The sequence below is a fragment of the Prionailurus viverrinus genome, chromosome A1 (genome assembly GCF_022837055.1).
Source record: "Prionailurus viverrinus isolate Anna chromosome A1, UM_Priviv_1.0, whole genome shotgun sequence".
Classification (NCBI taxonomy): Eukaryota; Metazoa; Chordata; class Mammalia; order Carnivora; family Felidae; genus Prionailurus; species Prionailurus viverrinus.
In genome coordinates, this window is record NC_062561.1 from 196,858,153 (window position 1) to 196,877,312 (window position 19,160).

General features: G+C 50.8%; 1 protein-coding gene across 1 annotated transcript in view; it reads left to right on the forward strand.

Moving 5' to 3' along the window:
• Positions 1 to 9,949: 9,949 nt before the first annotated feature.
• Positions 9,950 to 19,160, forward strand: part of CCDC69 (coiled-coil domain containing 69) — a 37,759-nt gene continuing 28,548 nt past the window's right edge. The window contains exon 1 of the mRNA XM_047852688.1: positions 9,950 to 10,132. Within this exon, the coding sequence (XP_047708644.1) occupies positions 10,085 to 10,132 (48 nt within the window). The 5' untranslated portion in view covers positions 9,950 to 10,084. The remainder of the gene's footprint in view (positions 10,133 to 19,160) is intronic.

A 19,160-nucleotide genomic window follows, 5' to 3' on the forward strand; every position in this document is an offset into this window, starting at 1 on the left:
ATTTAATGTATATGATTCCATGAGTTTGGACATATGCATAGACCCCTGAAACCATCACCACAATCAAGGTCAATAAACATATCCATCACTTCCAAAAGTTTCCTTTGTGCTTCTTTATTTTTTTGGTTTTTGTTTCGCTCTGTTTTTGTGGTAAGAACACTTAACCTAAGATCCACACCCTGGTAACAATTGAGTGTTGTTAACTATAGGCACTATGTTGTACCACAGAGCTCTAGAAACATCTTTCTCTTCTCTGCTTCTATGACTTTGACTATCTGAGAAACCTTATGTAAGTAGCATCATTCAGTATTTGTCCTCCTGTGACTTATTTCATGAAGCGTTAGTCCTTAAGATTCATCCATGTGTCACAAGTGGCAACATTTCCTTCTATTTTTTTTAAGATTTTTTAAAATGTTTTTCAAATTTATTTTGAGAAAGAGAGAGAGCACGCGCCTGTGTGCACACACACAGATGGGGAGGGGCAGAGAGAGAGAGAGAGAGAGAGGGAGAGAATTCCAAGCAGGCTCCAAGCTGTCGGCCCAGAGCCTGACTCAGGACTCAATCTCACAAATCACAGGATCATGATGAGAGCCGAAATCAAGAGTCAGATGCTTAACAGACTGAGCCACCAGGCACCCCTAAATTTCCTTCTTTTTAAAGGTTAATATTCCACTGTATGTACGTACACACCACATTTTCTTTATCTGTTCATCTGTCAGTGGACATTTGGGCTGTTTCCATATCTTAGCTATGGCGAATAATGTTGTAATAAACATGGGTGTACAGATATCTCTTCAAGATCCTGATTTCCGGGGCACCTTGGTGGCTCAGTCAGTTAAGCACCTGACTTTGGCTTGGGTCACGATCTCCCAGTTTCTGAGTTTGAGCTCCACATCAGGCTCTGTGCTGACAGCTCAGAGCCTGGAGCCTGCTTCAGATTCTGCGTCTCCCTCTCCCTCTCTGCTCCTTCCCTGCTCTCTATCTCTCTTTCTGTCAAAAATGAATAAACATTTAAAAAAAATTTTTTTTTAAGATCTTTATTTCAGTTCTTGTGGATATATATCCAGAAGTGGAATTACTGGATGATTTTACCATATTTTTAACTTTTATTTTATTTTTTTTTCAACGTTTATTTATTTTTGGGGGGACAGAGAGAGACAGAGCATGAATGGGGGAAGGGCAGAGAGAGAGGGAGACACAGAATCGGAAACAGGCTCCAGGCTCTGAGCCATCAGCCCAGAGCCCGACGCGGGGCTCGAACTCACGGACCGCGAGATCGTGACCTGGCTGAAGTCGGACGCTTAACCGACTGCGCCACCCAGGCGCCCCTATTTTTAACTTTTAAAGGAAACTCCACACTGTTTTCCATAGTGTCCACACCACTTTACATCCCCACCAACAGTGTACTGGAACAAAAGTGTCTTGAATCTCAGTCTTGACTCATCTGAGGAATAACTTCTGTCTCTGAAAAGGGATCAAAACAAAGATCTCTTCCCGTGGCAATGACAATGGACCTGAGCATCCGTTCTTTCGGGACCCGTACCCCAGCAGATCCTTGCATGCTTTCTCCAACCCGCCCTACCAAAGTTAGCTTCTGTTAACATACCTCCCGCAATGGGGCACTCACTCCCGGTCAAACCATACCCCCGAATCTTGGGCCAGTTGGCAGTTCTTTCCTCCCAAGGAGGCGGATTCTACATTCCAGTGTTCCTCTACCCACTGCTTCTGGTTTTCCAAGACAACTAGGAGGACTCATCATCTTCGAGTGCTCTAGACGCAAAAGTGTGTCGAGGGGGAGTGGGGTGAGCTGGAGGTTCGACCTCCTTCCAGCCTTGCCCAAAGTCCAAGCCCTGCCTGAACTCGGGCTTTTCCAGAAATCCAGGTTCCCGCGGCCACCACCCTCTGCAGCTGCTTCTTTAAGAAGTGCCAAGGGGCTGGTCCTTGCTACTGTCCTTGGATCCTGTCCAGGGCCCTGATTTAAAAGGTATTGCAACGTTTTTAAAACAAAACAAAAAACAAACGTGTTGTAACCCAAGGCCCTGGTAACCACAACAGTGCTGGCTTCTAGCTGCCACCTCCCAGGCTAAGAGGGGAGGAAACAGCTCTCCGCCTACCCGAGGCACCCCTACTCTGCAGTGCCCGCCCGCCGTAGTTACCATATTATATTAGGCTGGGAGCTCCGTGAGGGCAGGGCCTGAGCTGGACCCCGGGGGCTGCAGTCCTGGACCGAAGTGCCTTTTGGACCCTCACCAGTTCTCTTAGGAACCATTCCGGGGGCTACTGGACGGCTCCAGGCCAGTGCTCTCTGTCCACTCTCCACCCGCGCCCCAGAGTGAGCGTTTATAACAGCAGTCTGATGGTGCCTCTCCCGCTGCCCACGGGACAGAGTAAAAGCAGCTTGGCTGGGCCTTCAAGGCCTCTCCTGCCTGTCTGCAACTCCTGTGCTCCCCCCCCCCCCCCCCCCCCCCGTTTGCCAGCCCTCCAGCCATACTGAGGCACTGAGCCGCCCGGAAAACCCACACAGCCCTGGGCCTGAAAGGTCTTCCCCACTCTCTTTCTTCCTTTTTTTGTCTTTATTTTTTTTAAGTGTATTTGTTTATTTTGAGAGAGAGAGAGAGAGAGAGAGAGATTGTGTAAGCGGGGGAGGTGCAGAGAGAGAGGGAGAGAGGGAGAATCCCAAGCAGGGTCTCCACTGTCAGCGCAGAGCCCAACGTGGGGCTCAGACTCATGGACCCGTGTGATCAAGAGGCTCGGGGCCTAACTCCCTGAGCCACCCAGGCGGCCCCTTTTTTTTATTTTACTTTTATACATGTGTAAACTGCAAAATTATCACCACAATATGGTTAGTTACATCCATCACTTTCTTTACAAGAAGAACCCCTGCTTCATCTACGTAGCTGTAGCCGGCGCTCAAACATCACATCCTTGGTGAAGCCTGCTGTGTCCTGCTCTCTCTCCCAGGTGGAATTCGCTACTCCTGCTTCCTTCGTGGTACTTTTCCATACCCCTTGTTACATTACTTGTCTACCTGGAGCAGAGGCAGTAGCACCTTCTGCAAATGTTTTATTTAGCTTGCATGATGGGGGGGGGGGGGGCTTATACATTAAAAAACAAAATAAGACAAAAACAGATTTCTCGTCTCTCTGTCTCTCTTTTTTTTTTTTTTAGTTTATTTATTTCTTTTGAGAGAGAGACAGAAAGAGAGAGAGCTCGGGAGAGGGGCAGACAGACAAGGAGAGAGAGAATCCCAAGCAGGCTCCATGCTGTCAGCTCAGAGCCTGACCCAGGGCTCAAGCCACCGTGAGACCATGACCTGAGGCGAAATCCAGAGTCAGATGCCTGGGGCGCCTGGGTGGCTCCCATCGGTTAAGTGTCAGTCTTGGGCTCAGGTCATGATCTCATGGCTTGTGGGGTTGAGCCCCACATCAGACTCTCTGCTGTCAGTGAAGAGCCTGCTTTGGATCCTCTGTCTCCCTCTCTCTCTGCCCTTCCCCCACTTGCTCTCTTTCTCTCAAAAAATAGATAAACATTTAAAAAAAAAAAAAAAGAGTCAGATGCTTACCTGACTGAGCCATCCAGGGGCTTAGTTTCTCTTGAACACTTGGAAGTCAGGCCCTCCTGATGCCCGTCCACTGTCATGTACCCATTGGTGCTCCTTGCAGATGGCTGTGTGATTTCCAATTGGCACCCCCCTCCCCACTGATGTACCTACCCAGCCCTGTAGGCATTTCAGCTTTAAGCCGTGGACCTAGATCATTCCTCTCAGATATTCTGGGTCACTCCCATTTACCAATATTTGACTTCCTTGTCCCCATAAATTCTCGTATCCCAGGAGTTCCAATATGTTGGCAAAGTGTAAACGAATGAATAGAATCGGGTCAATACAAAATACAAACGTCACAAATTCCTTTGTTAAATCGTGTGTTCCAATCTTTGACTTGGAAAGCTCAGTGTCCGTCCTCACCATTCTCTGACTCTCATCCCAGTTACTTTCCTGCAGGGAAGATGCTCTCACTGGAACAGAGCAAGGAGGGTAGCATCAGGGCTAGGAGGAGCAGAAGGGCAGGGATGGGGCAGTTATCAGCGAGGAAAGGGTGGCTTAAATCTTGATTACATAGCAGTACACATAGGTGGACAAGTCTTCATTGTTCAAATTAAAGAACCGGGCGCCTGGGTGGCTCAGTCATTAAGCATCTGACTTCAGCTCAGGTCATGATCTCATGGTTGTTGAGTTTCAGTCCTACATGGGGTGAGCACGAACCCTGCTTCGGGTGAGCTGGAGCCCTGCTTCAGGTAAAAATATGAGCCCTGATGGGTCCTGCCTGTCTGCCTCTCTGCCCCCCCTTTCTTTCTGCCCCTTGTGGGATATTCTCTCTCTCTCTCTCTCTCTCTCTCTCTCTCTCTCTCTCTCTCCTTCTGCCCTTCACTCACTTGCATCCCCCCTCTAAAATAAATAAATAAAAATAAATGAAGCAGAGTGCTAGAAACAAGCATATACAGTGAACAAGGATGTACAGCAAATATGTCTGAAGCTGAAAGGAATTGAGAACATGCAGAACGTACAAACCGTCCTCTGATAAGGGATATGAGGGGGTCACGTAGGAGGGGCAGGCCAATTACTGACTTAGGTGCCTGGTTATTCATCTCTGATCTGGAAAGACCCCAGCTAATGTTGGAGTCCCGCTCATTCAGTTACATTTAAATCAACAAACGCTCATCAGAGGATCCTATTTAGGACTCAGTCTTAGTTCCTAGATATAAGGTGGCTCAGGGGCTGGTTCAGAACCCACAGCACAGTCCCTTGTGTTTCACACGGAGAGGGCAGTACAGGTAGGGGTGACCTAGACATCAGCCCAGCCAAGGATGTCTCAAACATGGAAAATCTGGCTCACACATAGACTCACTGAGCCCTGGACCTCACTTCCTACCTCATCTCCAAACTCATGTTAAAAAATCACCGTCAGACATCAGGAGGACATAAAGGTCAAGCAACTCAAATATAAGCACACATCCAAATTGCCTGGAGGACTCGTAAAACACAGATGCCTGAGCCCCACAGCCAGCATTTCTGATTCAGGTGGTCTGGGGTGGGGCCGAAGAATTTCTAACAACTTCCCAAAAGATGTGAATGCTGCTGATCCCTGAGAACCACTGATATAAAGAAATGTCCACCCCTGTCCATTGCTAATATTTCCAGAACCTAGAGCCCACTTAAAGAAGTGATCTACAATTTTCCTTAGAGAAACTCATCGTGTGACATTTTGCCTTTCCTACTCTGTATTACCGTATTGAGATCCTCGAAGACTTCCATCTGAACTCTATTGGACAGATAAAATGCTAACCAATGATTATTGACATGCATTGACTCTTGGTAAAGAAAATGGTAAAGTGAATCTTGCCTGCCGCCTCTCCCAAGGCAGCCCCAAATCCACAGGTATCCTGGGACAATAGGCAGGGGCGGCTTTTCACTAATTAGCATTACTCAGGCTCCATTCTCCTTTCCAAAAACTCCCCCATCAATTAGTTCAACACAATTCAGCATAATTTTTTTTAATGTTCATTTATTTTTGAGGGAGACAGAGAGCAAGGGAGGAGCAGAGAGAGAGAGAGACAGAGGGTCCGAAGCAGGCTCTGCACTCTTAGTGGGGTTCAAATTCAATAACCGTGAGATCATGACCAAAGCCGAAGTCGGGTGCTTAACCAGCTGAGCCACCCAGGCGCCCCTCAATATAATTTTTTTAAGTTTATTTATTTTGAGAGAGGAGAGAAAGAGAGTGAGCACAGCCGGGGGAGGGGCAGAGGAAAGGAGAGACAGAATTTCAAGCAGTCTCTGCACCTTCAGCTCAGAGACTGATGTGGGGCTCAAACCCACGAGGAGGACTCCAGATGATTCCTTGAGAAACACTCTAATTGAAGCCAAAGGACTTGGGGTACCTGGTTGGCTCTGTCGGTAGAACACACTAGTCCTCAGGGTCAGGAGTTCGATCACCACCTTGGGGTAGAGCTTACTTAACAACAACAAAAAGCCTAAAGATTCAACAACTTTAGGTTTCCTCCCATTTTTTCTCTTATATATAATTTCAAGAGGAAGCTATCAAAACCAACATTTCCATCAAAGGTCTGGCAAGCCCAGGGTACTTTTCTCAGCAGAGCCTCACTTCCTATCTCCAGAACTGAAGCTGGGGTACACACAGTGTCTCCAAGAGGAAAATATTCTAAGTTCAATGTAACAAACATTATGAATTGGTTACAAATTGCATTCTGTTGCTAGTGACAAAATGTCAATGGCAGTGGCTTAAACAAAGTTGTTGTTTATTCTATTATGTGAAAAAATTAGGAAGTAGTTGATCAAGGCTGGTATGGAGGCTCGATAAATTCATCAGAGATCAGGTTCGTTCTATCTTTTTACTCAGGGTAATAAAATGGCTGCTGGAAGTCGGCCATCATGTCTGTATTCTGGGCAGGAAAAGGGGGATCCCTCCTCCCAGCTGAGTCATTTCCCTATTAGAAGTTTTCCTGGAAGCCCCAACCAGTAATTTCCCTTGACATATCACCAGTCACCCCCAGATGCATGGGAAGCTGGGTAAGTAGCCTGTTAGCCCACACGTTGCTGACCCAGAGAATATGATTCTGTAATTAAGGAAGCAGGAAGAATGGAAGTTGAGTAAGGTGTCTGGAAGTCTCTGCCACAATCTACAAAGTTCCAGATGGGGAAGGAGGGAGGAGACGGGAGCCATGTAACCTGCAGTGCATTAGCACACAAACTAGAACTCGGAGGAAAACTGCATGTGTGCTGAGAGAGCTGTGGAACAGGTACCACAAGGTTGTCGGGAGGAGACAGCATTTGAGCTGCTTCTTGATGTTCAGGTGAAACTATAACCCACAGAGACGGACGGTGCAGGAAGTCACTCCAGGCAGACAACACGTTTGGGGACCAACGGAGCTCAATCAGAAGAACCTGAACAAAAAAAGCTTTCAGAGCTTAAAGACATTTAGCAGCCACTGAGTTCAAAGGTTCCTAACCTGAGGGGCATCCGGGTGGCTCAATGGGTCCTACTCTTGATATCAGCTCAGGTCATGGTCTCATAGTTCATGGGTTCCAGCCCCACGTAGGGCTCTGCTCCCCCCTGAAAAATGAATAAACTTCAAAAGGTTCTTAACCTGAGATGCACACATAGCCTTACTGCAGGGGCTTCAGGGGTCCCTGAATCACTTGAAATCCTTTTTTTTTTTTTAATGTTTATTTATTTTGAGAGAGAGAGAGAAAGAGTGTGTGTGAGCAGGGGAGGGGCAGAGAGAGAGAGAGAGAGAGAGAATCTGGGGGCTTGATCCCACCCCCCTGGGACCATGACCTGAACTGAAGTCAAGAGTCAGTCGCTTAACCCACTGAGCCACCCAGGCGCCCCTGAATTGCCTGAAATTCTATGCAAAACTTTTTCTACGTGGGTATACTGTCCTTCTCTCATGAAAGATGTTCAGGATAATCCCCATATTATTACTTCCAATCTTTCCCAAAAGAGCGCACCTCGTCCCCCAACTTGAACTCTACACACAACCCAGCCACCAACTCTAATTCCTCATTCCTCAACTCCCCCACCTCCACACTCTACCCTGACTGCACTCATGCTCTTCCCCCCCCCCCGCCCCCCGCCCCGTAGTGGCTCCTCTCTGCCTCTCCTCTTCCTCTACATATGGCAAGGTAAGTAGTGGTCTCCCCATCACTGGAAGTACAAAAGCATAGACTGCACAAACACCTGCAAGGGACATTGTAAGAGACGTTTGTCTTAGATGCAAGCAGCAGAAGCCGGCCTGGGACTCTAGGACTCCTTTCAGCATGAAGGTCCTTTGGCTGTGCTATTCCTCCTGGAATTCCTCTTCCCTCTCCTTACCCACCACAGTCTCTTACCTTCTTTAATGCTAATAATTTCCCCGAGGAGTACACAACTTAACATTAGCTTTATCACCTGTTTTCTATTGTTCTCCCTCTTTTTCTATGTATAGGTGTAATGTAAGAAAAAGAAAAGGCAGATTATAACTAATTCAAGGACAAGACCTGAGTCTTCTTCCCTTTACGTTCGCTATGCCTTGTCCAAAAGGTGACCGATCATCCCAGTGGGCCCAGGACTGAGGCGACATGGGACCTTCAGAGCTAAAAGTACAGAAACACTGAGCAAACCAGGATGAGTGAGCCACCCCACTTGCCCAAGAAGAGGGCACATCGTACCTGCTCATTGATTGGTAACTACGGTAGACATTTCTGCTGTTGGCCAGTATTTCTGGTTCTCTCCTTCCGGGTATGTATTGTACTTTCCCGCCCCCTTGAAGCAGAGCATGACTATGTGACTTGCTTTGGCCAATAAAATGTGAGTGGATTTCAGGTGTGTCACTTCTGAGCAGAAGCATTTAAGACCCTTTGCACCATTCCCTTCTATATGCTCTCCTCTTGCCCTGGCGAACCCTGAAGGCATAGGGTTGAAATGACTGCATCGTAGGACAGTGCAGAATGTCTGCATACTGCAGGGCCCCCTGCCTCCCCACGTGGAGTGTGAACAAAACTTAGCTTTACTTGTGGTGAGTCACGGCAACTTATGTGTTTCATTACCACAGTAGAACCTAACCTAACCTAACCTAACCTGACTGGTACATCAACCCCTGAAAATTCCATTAGCCAACCTTATTCAAACTCAGGTTGCAAAGCAAAACACAACACAACAAACAAACAAAAACCTTGCATTCTCGTGCATGAGCAGGGGAGGGGCAGAGAGAGAGGGAGAGAGAGAGAGAGAGAGAGAGAGAGAGAGAGAGAGAGAATCCCAAGCAGGCTGCATGCTGTCGGTGCAGAGCAGGATATGGGACTCAGTCTCATCAGCCACGAGATCACGACCTGAGCCGAAGTGGCACACGTAACTGACTGAGCCGCCCAAGCACCCTGATAATTTCTATTTCTAACTAAGATATCTGATACTGCAGACACTGCTGATTTGGGGACCACATTTTGTGAATCACTGTCTTATATTATTCTTCCTTCCATGAGCCTAATATCATCTGGGTCTTTAGTTTCCTTTCTTAGAGCCTGCTACAATTGGTCTTATAGTCTGTGGAGTGGGAATATGTGGTCTCATATTCTTTCCTCACTCACAACTGCGAGCTCCTTTTACGTGGCCATACCTCCCCAAGTGTCTTGGGGCCTTGTATAATTTGCTAATACACACACACACATGCACACTGATTTTCAAAGTTAGGTGTGCTTTTTCTGCACTGCCACTCCCAGAAACCTCAGCTGGTAACAAAGTGAGGGTAAATAAAAGTTCTTTTCCCCGGGCATTGACATGTGATGTCCCTTATTCCCACCGCATCTGCCCATCTGCTCCACAAGGTTGTTGTGATGGGCAACATCTATCCAGGATGGACAGAGTAGTACAGACGCTCGTGAACTGGAAAGAACTATGGACCCAGAAGTGACGAGGCATTACCACGGAACAAAGTATCATTATGTATTTGTAGGGACGTGGCTCGAAGCTTAGGTTCAGGAGTTAGAACTGGAATTTATTTGGGCTCTGGTACTTCCTAGTTTTGTGAGCTAAGGCAAATCACGTCTCTGATCCTCGTCTTCGTAACCTGTAAAGTGGAAGGAATAATACCTTCGTGGCAAGGAGATGGGAAAAAATAAAATAATATGTACAAAGTAGCCAGGGCAGACCCAGCTCCCAGTAAATGGTAGCTGTTGTGTTTACTAAGTCATTGTTTTCATTTTTCTTCCTGGCCTTGTCTCTGCCAAGGGTCGGGGAAAACATCCATTGTTCATAGGGATCTTCTCTGCCCTGGCCCAAAGTTGTCACCATTTACGGAGAGTCTGGTCACTTGCCGCGGGCGGTGCCACCGCGAACCCCGAGGCCCTGCTCTTCGGGTATTTACGGCGCGCGGCCGCCCCAGCTCCGACTCAAGTCTGCGCTTCCAGGTTCAGTTTCAGGGTCTCGCCGGCAGCCCCGGCCGGCGGGCGCGCAGCGGGCGGCGGGGCCCGGGCGGCTGGGTCCTCGGGGGCCCCCGGAGCAGGCAGGCGGCGTCCGGGAGTCCCCGGAGGAGGATGGGCTGCGGACACAGCCGGCCGAGCTGCTGCAAAGCCCCCAAAAAGGTAAAGGGCTCCGGCGGCGAAGTTTGCCTTCAGAGGGGAGGAGGGTGCGGAACCGCTCCGCCGCAGGGACTGTCGGCGCCGCCAGCCCCGCGCCGGTCCCCGCCCCGGGGTGCCAGGCGGAGGACGGCCAGAGGCCGGCGCGGAGGGAGGCGGGGAAAGCTCGGCCGGGCGACGCTCTTTCCCCCACCAACCCCCCGGCCCCGGGCTGAGCCGCGCGGGGCAGCCGAGTTTAGCCACACGGCCCCCGGGCCCGGGAAGCGCAGCTAATTCCGGCTGCCTGAGTAGGGAAATGTCTAGTGCTGTGGCAGGTGCCCTCTTCCTTCGGTCTGGGCGCAGCTTCGCTGTGTGGCCACGGACTAGTGACTTGACCTCTCTGGGCCTTCCGCTTTTCCCACCGTTCGGAGGCAGATTATCTCTAAGGCCGCTACTCGCAGAATGGTCCACGGGTTTACAGCAGCGGCACCACCCGGGACCTGTTTGAAATGCAGAATCTCAGGCTCTGCCCCGGACCTGCCAAAATAGAACCTGACTTTTTTAACGAGATACCGGGTGCTCACAACAAGCTTTAAAGTTTGAGAAGCGCCGGCCTGGAGCCTCCTCGAGGCCCCAAAGCCGGTGCATGTGGGCTGTCCTGGGGGTAGCTGGGAGGGGCCAAAGAGGGAGGAGATCTGCAGCCTGCTGCTGCCCTTCCTTTCCTTCCTGTCCCTCCCCCGAGGGGCCTCGGAGCTGGGTTAGGACCCAGGAGACTCGACTCGGGTTTCTGACAGTGGGCCCAGCTGCCCCTTGAGGTCTGACCAGCCCAGAAGGTCAGAGCCTGGGGCCCGAGGACTGTCCTCGGGGGACAGCCCCGGGCACAGAGAGGGAAGAGGGGACCCTCAAGTTCTAACTTCTCTTCCTACTACTGCCTGCCCTTCTGCCAGGTGGGGACAGGTGGTCCCATAAACTTGATGAGCCTCTGGAGACCTTGAGAGGCTCCAAGCTGCCATAAAATGTAGTTATTTTTCATAAAACTTGAATCTCCCTGCTCTCTGCTCCTGCTTTGCTAAGGCCAGACAAGCTTTCCCTGCCTTGTACCTAGTTCTAGTTCAGGAAGATGAGTTTTCCCCCCAAGTACAATGCCTCTCCCACTTTCCTTGCTCCTCCTTTATTCCTAGTTCAAAAAACCTCACCAAGCTCTGACCCAGAAAGAGTCCCGTCTTCCCTTACTCCCACAGGGAAACTGAGGCTTGCCTGAAGCAGTGGAAACAGAGGGCTGGCTGACAGGGATGGTGGGCAGATAAAGCCGAGCCTGGCTTGCGACTGGAATGAGCTGGTGATAGGTGGATGTCAGTTCTGGCTCTGCCATAAACAGGCTGTGTATCCCCGAGCAAGCCCTCAGCCCTCTCGGGGCCTCAGTTTCTCCCTCTGCGTGGAGAGGAAGAGAGATGAATGGGATGACTTCTAAGGGTCTGAGGGTCCGTGTTCTCTGAACCCGTGTCAGCATCTGAGTCTGCAAAGTGAGCCGAGTGTGATTTCCATCTAAGCAGGGACAGAAGGAGACTGGAAGAGGAGCCCTGGTCTAGGCATGACCCTTCCAACAGTGAGCATGGGTTCCCTTGCCTCCTGGCCCTTCTGAGAGCCTTACCAGCTGTCCCTGTCTGTCCTTGGTACAGCCTGAACTGGACCCTCCCGCCCCAAGCTTTGAAGGGCAAGTCAAGTCTACACAGACTATCCGAGTGGGAAAGGGCCCTGGGTACCGCCTGGGCTGATATACCCAGTACACAGATGGGAGGTTAAGGCCTGGAGAAGGGAAGGAGTAACTTAGAGTGGACCCCGGGTATCTAGCCCCCTAGTCCAGTGCTCTTTGTCCCCACCCCAACTCTGTGCTTCATGTGGCTTCTTAGTGATTCCAAAGCCCTTTGGCATCAAAGCCTTCACTCTGTGGCCTCAGGGCAGTCTGGCCTTCCTTCCCTGCCCCAGCAACACCAGTCCCTGCCCCTGTGCGGCGGGACTTACAGGCCAGTTCTGTTTAAAGTTCATGCCTGTTTCCATCCCTGCAGGCTGTGCTCCTGCCCAATGTCTTATCCAAGGATGCTCCCAAGGCCATCCTCACAGGCTGTCAGTCCCCTGGGGGGACACGGGGCTCTAAGGATGGGAAGTGCAAAGATGAGCTCAGACTACAGAAGGGTCAGATGGAGGCAACGATGACTCACCCTTAGAGCCAGTTGACAGAGTACTCACGCTCACATCCTGCGGGCCTCGCAAAAGCCCTGGGAGCTAGGCTGAGCTGCAGGGTCTTCACCACTTCACAGGTGAGGACACCAAGGTTCAGAGAGGCGTGATGTGTCCAAAGTCATAGAGCCAGCTGGGGATAAAGCTGTGCAGCTGAGCTTGGTTTGCCGCACCCGGCCTGATGCTCATCGCCGGTACAGAGCAGGTGCTGTGGAAATATTTGAGTGAGCAAATGGGGGCAAACAAGAGCCAGGCTAAGCCAGGGTGAGCCTGGGGTGCAACAATAGTACCTCCTTCAGCCTCAAGAGATACAGGACGGCTCCTTGGATTGGGGCAAAGGATGGTGTGGGGATGCCTTGACTGAGTGCTGAAGGTTTGGGAGGAGTTACAGTCGAGGCAGAGGGAAGAGCCTGAGCCAAGGCTGAACCAGAGAGAGCCCAGTATGGTGGGGCTCCTTGGGGAGAGTGGAGGTGACAGGCGGCGAGGAATGAGTCCGGAACTTTCAGCGGGGACTACCCTGGCTACGGACAGGGGCTTGACCACTAGGACCTCTCTGTCCTTCCAAGTTCAGGGATGAGAGGGTTTGCTGAGTTCTGTAGTCTCCTGTGCCTGGTGGCCTTAGCTGAGAGACCCGACCTGAGGCTAAGCCACTGATTGGGACGAGTTGACATCCTGACAAATGCCTGAGTGGGGATCGCTGGCAGCTGGGTGCTCTGGAGCCATCCACACCACGTGGTCCTTCCTAAACCCATCTTGACTGAGACCATGGGTGATGTGGTCATGTCCCCAGGAGGCCTTGGGCAGAGGATGGACAGAGGGGAGGGACTAAGGAAACAAATTTTCCATGGACTTGCCTGTAGAAGTGACACGGGAGTACAGAGGGACCTTCCAACCCCGATAGCTTACCAGGGGTGGGGAGGGGCTCCCAGTGCCTCGCAGTGGCCCCCCTGTGTGTGTGCCTGGCATGATGTCAGAACTGCCCAGTGCCCCGGGCTTTGGCTCTGGCCCCAGCACCTCAGCCCTGAGTAGAGTGTCAGAGAACTCACTTGGTCCTGCTCCCACAGCTGGGTCCTCAATGGGTGTCTTTCAGGAGCCCTTCATGAACACTTCCGTGTAGCAGGCCAGGAGAGAGAAAGAGGGAGGGCTGCAGAAGTGATTGACGTGGAAGAGCCCAGGCCTAGGCATAAATAATTCCGAAACAAAACCATGGACGCTAAGGGTGTGGGCTTTAGAGCTGGGTTCACACATTGTTTTCTTCCCTCGGCACAGCAGGCTCTGGGCTAGGTGCTGCTTCAGTCCTGGCTCTGTTGCAGGTCCATGAAGTGACCGTGGAAAGGACATGGCTTCTTCGTGCCTCGGTTTCTCCATCTGTAAGATAGGCATGAGGTTAGCTGCCAGGTCATAGGGTTGTTCTAGAGATTAGATGAAAGAATGCACGCAGGAGAGTCCCTGATACACGGGCTGGCAAGTAGTGTGCTGTTGATAAGAGGGCGTGTGCATAATGTCAAAAGGGAGACCCAGTTATACTTTAAGGACATCACTGCCTGGATTGGACCCGAAGAAAGCAAACAGGGATGTGAGAAACAGGGGGACATGAATGTCCTTGGAAGGCTTTGGGGATTGGGGCAATGAAGCCTAGAGGCTGGCCGTTACCTCCAGCCCTCTGAAGCGTTGCCAAGGGGGCTTGGGGAGCAGCCTTGTTCTCTGTTGTTCCAGAAGGCAGAATTGTGACCAGTGAGGGGAAGCTAAAGGAAGCCAGATTCTACTTCTCATGGGGAAGAAAGGTAGTGAGTTCTCCGTCTCTGGAGGAGTTCAAGCAGAGGTCAGGTGACATTTTGACAACAGAAGGGGGGATTAGGACTAGCAAATATTTAGGATTCCGCTTAAGAAATCTAATTCTGATTATTACAATGTTTAAGGCAAAATTTCGGAACTTGGAAAAACAAAGAACTTTAAAAATCACTTTTAATCCCACCATTAAGACATAGCCTCTGTGTATATTTCAGTGTCATTCTATTTTCCCTACTATATATATAATATACATGAGGGTGACTATTTTTACACAATTGGGAATATATATATATTTTTCTAGAGAGTGCGCATGTGGGTACACGCAGGGGAGGGGCAGAGGGAGTGGGAGAGATTATCTTAAGCAGGCTCCACACTCAGCAGGGATCCATGACCCTGGGATCATGACCTGAGCCAGAATCGAGAGTTGGATGCTCAACTGACTGAGCCACCCCCGTGCCCCAGGAATATATTTTAAAGTGGCTATACTCTAGTTAATATTTTGCTGGGTGCATTTTTGTTAAATCGTCCACGGAAACATGATTTTTAATGGCCACCTAATATTCTGTGGATGTTCCATGGCTTATTTAACCAGTTTGGACCCTTGGTTGTTTATATGCCCTAGTCCTGTGCTCATTTTTCATGAGCATCCTTGTGTTTTCATGCTAAGGAGGGAGAGGGTGGCTTTGAGCTCAGAGGGGAGCAGAGGGACTGAGGGGTGGCTTCCTGAGACAGCTGGGTTTTGAAGGTTGGTGGAATGGGGGCTAGACAGTTGTTTTGGGGTAAGTGGGAAATAGGAAAGTCCGGGCCCCTGACATCTGGTCAGTAGGAACAGGGCAAATCTGACCTTTTAGCTTGGTTTGCTGAGGGTGGGGTGGTCGGGAGTATGAAAGGAAGCTGACTTTCCTGGGCACCGAGCCCTCTGCCCCAAGCATCGTGGAGACGTTGGTGTGTATGTAGCCTCCGAGCTAATGATTTTTGCCCAATCCGTAAAATCATGCCAGCTAAAGCCCTTACGGGCTTCCATACATATGCATTCTGAAAATCTTGTGAGATTGAAAGCCAGATTTCTGTTTTATAAAGGGACATCTGTACCCTGTGACCTAAGATGATTAGAAAAATTTCTAATAATCCTTGCCTTAGAGACTCAATCTTTGGCACACATTTTCTGCACATGTACATGTTTTTAATTCTGTTCTTTTCCTTTGTAGTTGAATTCCCAGGTGGCTGGCATAGGTCCCTCAAGGGCCCCCAGCCACCTAAAGACTTGCATCTTTGCCAAAATTGGGTGTTGAGTTTGGGGCCTGTGCTTCATGTCTTTTGTTGTTGTTGTTGTTGTAAAGAGAACAGGAAAGATAAAACTTCAAATTAGTTGCCCAGAAGCAGGCTGCTATGTCGGTCAAGCTGGTGACACTCTTGGGCCGGGGCGGGGGCGGGGGGGGGGGGGGGGGGGGATGGCCACCTGACCTCTCAGTATTCGTAGATCAGGTAGTAAACGAGTGTCTGAAATCTGCCTAGGAAAGGGTTTCTAAGGGGCCTCGGTAAAACATTCATGTTCGAAGAAGAAACCGGGAAAAAGTAGGAACATCCTCCAATAAAAGGAAGAACCTGATGGTTGGCCCGAGTTCTGGGGGCATTTGGGGTTCCATCTTTGTCTTCTCAGTGTCCTCTACCCTCAGAGCACTGTGAACCGTGCAGGATGACCTGGAGGGAGAGCAGGACCCGGAGGGAGAGCAGGGGGAGCCCCTGTGAGCACACGGTGGGCAGAGAGAAGGCGCAAGAGAGCATCCATCCTTCTTCAGTGTGTGGAGATCTAAACCTGCCCATGACCTGAAGACAAGTCACCTGGCATTTCTCGCCAGGTGAATTTTAATCCCTGAAAATCGTTGATCTTGTCGCTTTATTTTCAAACCTGAACCTTCCCGAACATCTAGGCCAGATGCCTTACAATACCTAAAACACCCCTCCCACGGCCATGCTTTCCCCCAGATAAGTGATGTACAACCTGACCTACTTCCACGTCTCCCTCTCCCCAATGGTGGAGTTCTTTCACTGAGTGTGCCAGAACCTCGTAGACTTCCTTGCCATTTCTCCACGGCTCCACACCACCCTACCTGCTGCCGCTCCTTAAGGAAATAGCCTTGACATCAGGAAATTTATCTGTACTGGAAATTTATCTGTACCCCCCCCCCCCGCCCCCGCCCAACTCATGTGTACCTAGAACCTATGAATGTGACCTTATTTTGGAGATGGGATCCAGTTAGGATGAGGTCATACTGGATTAGGATGGGCCTTCATCCAATGACAGTTATCCTCATGAGAACAGGAAAATTTGGACAGGGAGAAGGCCATGCGGTAACAGAAGCAGAGATTGGAAGGATGCGGACGCACAGGCCAAGGGACACCAAGACTTGCTGGCAACTGCCAGAAGCCAGGAGAAGGAGCTAGAACGGATTCTTCCTCAGAACCTCCAGAAGGAACCCACTCACCTGACAACCTTGCTTTTGGACTTGTAGCCTCCAGAACTGTGGGAGAGCACACTCCGTTTTAAGGCTCCGTCTTTGTGGTGATTTGCTGCAGCAGCCCTGGGGAGCTTGTATGTCTTCGGGTTAATGGCTCCCACCCTCGCGCTCAGCCTTCGCCCCTGCCTTGCCAGCAGTCAAGGTGGACAGCAAGAGCCCACCCTTGGACCCATGGCTCACCAGAAGAGTAGGGAGCGTGGCAAACGCGGAGGTGCTTGGACGAGGAGGCCCAGATGCTTTTGGCCACCGGCCACCAGCCACGGCACCTGCAGAGGAAAGGGCCGCCCTGGGAGTCAGCAGTGGACTGACTCCTGCCTCTTCCACTAACTTGCTGTGGGATGGCAGATAGGAGGTCCTCTCCCTGGGCCCTGGCTTCTCCATCTGTAAAAGGACTGCCACGGCTGCTTTTAGGCTCAGAGAGAGATGTTTCTTCTCGTTAATTTCTTTGCACACAAGTAAAGTTTAAATACACTGTTGTGGGTTTTTTTAATTTATTTTTTATGTTTTTACTTTATTTTTGAGAGAGAGAGAGAGAGAGACAGAGACAGAGCATGAGTAGGAGAGGGGCAGAGAGACAGAGAGACACAGATTCCGAAGCAGGCTCCAGGCTCCAAGCTGTCAGCACAGAGCCCGACACGGGGCTCAAACCCACGAACCGTGAGATCATGACCTGAGCTGAAGTCGGACGCTTAACTGACTGAGCCACCCAGGCACCCCGGAATACACTGTTGTTTAAAAAGTCCTAAGAATTAAGGTAAAACTAATGCTACCCCTCCTTGGCCACAGCAATCTCCGTCCTTTCTCTGGAGATGACAAACAAGTGCCATCAACTTGTGCTTTTCTTGGCCCTTTACTCTGTTCTTTTGTGCGCAGTAGAAATAGTTTATTTGCATATTGGTGGTCTACCAGATGCCTTTCCAACTGGGTATGTAACATGTGCTTCAGTTTTTAAACTTACAAGTGACATCGCAGAGTATTATGTATCTTAGTGTATCGAGCCAGCCCCCACTACAGACGTGAGGCTGGTTTCCAGTGTGACTCTGTTACAAACGACTCTGCTGTGAGCGCCCTGGTGGTGCCATGTCCTCACTGACGGGCCCCTCTCTGCTAAGCCCTGCGATTGCAGGGGGGTGGGGTATGCCGCCTGTAACCTGGGGTGGCTGCTGAGGTCCCTGTCATCTTGCCCTTCCTTTTATTGCTTCCCCACGGGGGCTACTCGAGAACAGAGGGTGGTGTGAAGGGTGCAGGACACCCACCCAGGCCCTCCTGAGCAAAGGCACCTCCTTTCTTGTCCTCTGGAGAAGCCCTCGTCATGCAAGGGTTGATGGCTGAGTGTGTCAGATCACCTGCCCTGCTCTGCCCGGAGCAAACGAGTGTGACGGGATTGACACAGGATGAGGTGTCCGGATGACCTCCCTCTGCCCCTTCTTCTACATCCCAAGCGTGTCAAAACCAGAAGGACTCCGTTGTATCCCATTGCCCAACTCCGTGCCAGAAAGAGGAGGAAACAGAAGCCCAGAGAGGGTAGGGTACTTTCCCAAGGTCACACAGCAGGCACGTGGCAAACCAGGGTTTTGACTCTGAACACCCACTGGGGAGTTTGCCATTGGGTTGGGGAGCAAGGTGGCTGTCTGGCAGGGTTACCTGTGCTCTCGGCACATCTCTTGCCCTGCCCTGGCCACTGACGTCGTTTTCTGCCCCACTCCTTCAGGGTCTCAGACTGACCCAAATGCCAGAAATGGTGCAGACTGCCGTGTCCAGCACCAGGCCCTCTAAGGTGATCAGAACTGGCAGATGCCCTGGGAAGCTGGTAGGGGGCCGGAAAAGGTAGGCTCTGGGGAGGAAGAAAAGGAATGTGGTGCATTGGAAAGCCTTTGTCTGGGCCTCAGCCTCTCTTGTCTGTGAATGAGGATGAGCTCTGCATTCAAGGCCTGCCGCGCCGACTGCCATGGTCTGACTCAGTAGTGCTGGTGCTTAAGAGGCAGGTGGTTCTGTCCTCCCCTGAGGTCTCATTCATCAGTCGATCAGATAGGAGCAGTCGAGACCACATCCGCCCCTGACTGGGGTGCTCTGGGGGCATCACAGGTGTTCAGAGAATAGGCGGTGGCCCCCCAGCCCAGCCGAGTGCAGGCTGGCCCTCCTCCCTTTAGGTCGGTCGTATCACCACACTGATCTGTATCCCCGGGGCAGTCAGTTGTGGCTGACCCCATGCTGTATGATATGAACAAATTGAACTAAATCTTCACCGCCCCAGGTACTGGGAAAATGAAATCAAATTCCGGCATTACTTTGGCAAAATACTTCTGCCCATTTTAGAGGTAGGGAAGCTGAGGCCTTTGTGTATGGTGATCAGAGCCTCTGTGATTTGGGTGGGAACGCTAATTTCTCAACCGCCCTGAACTTTTAGGCCTTGCCTTTCCTCCCGCTTCTGGAGGGGGCCCTTGGGGCCTCCACCCCCACCTCCTTCCTGCCTCTACCTCAGCCAATAGGCTTGGCCTGTGGTTGGT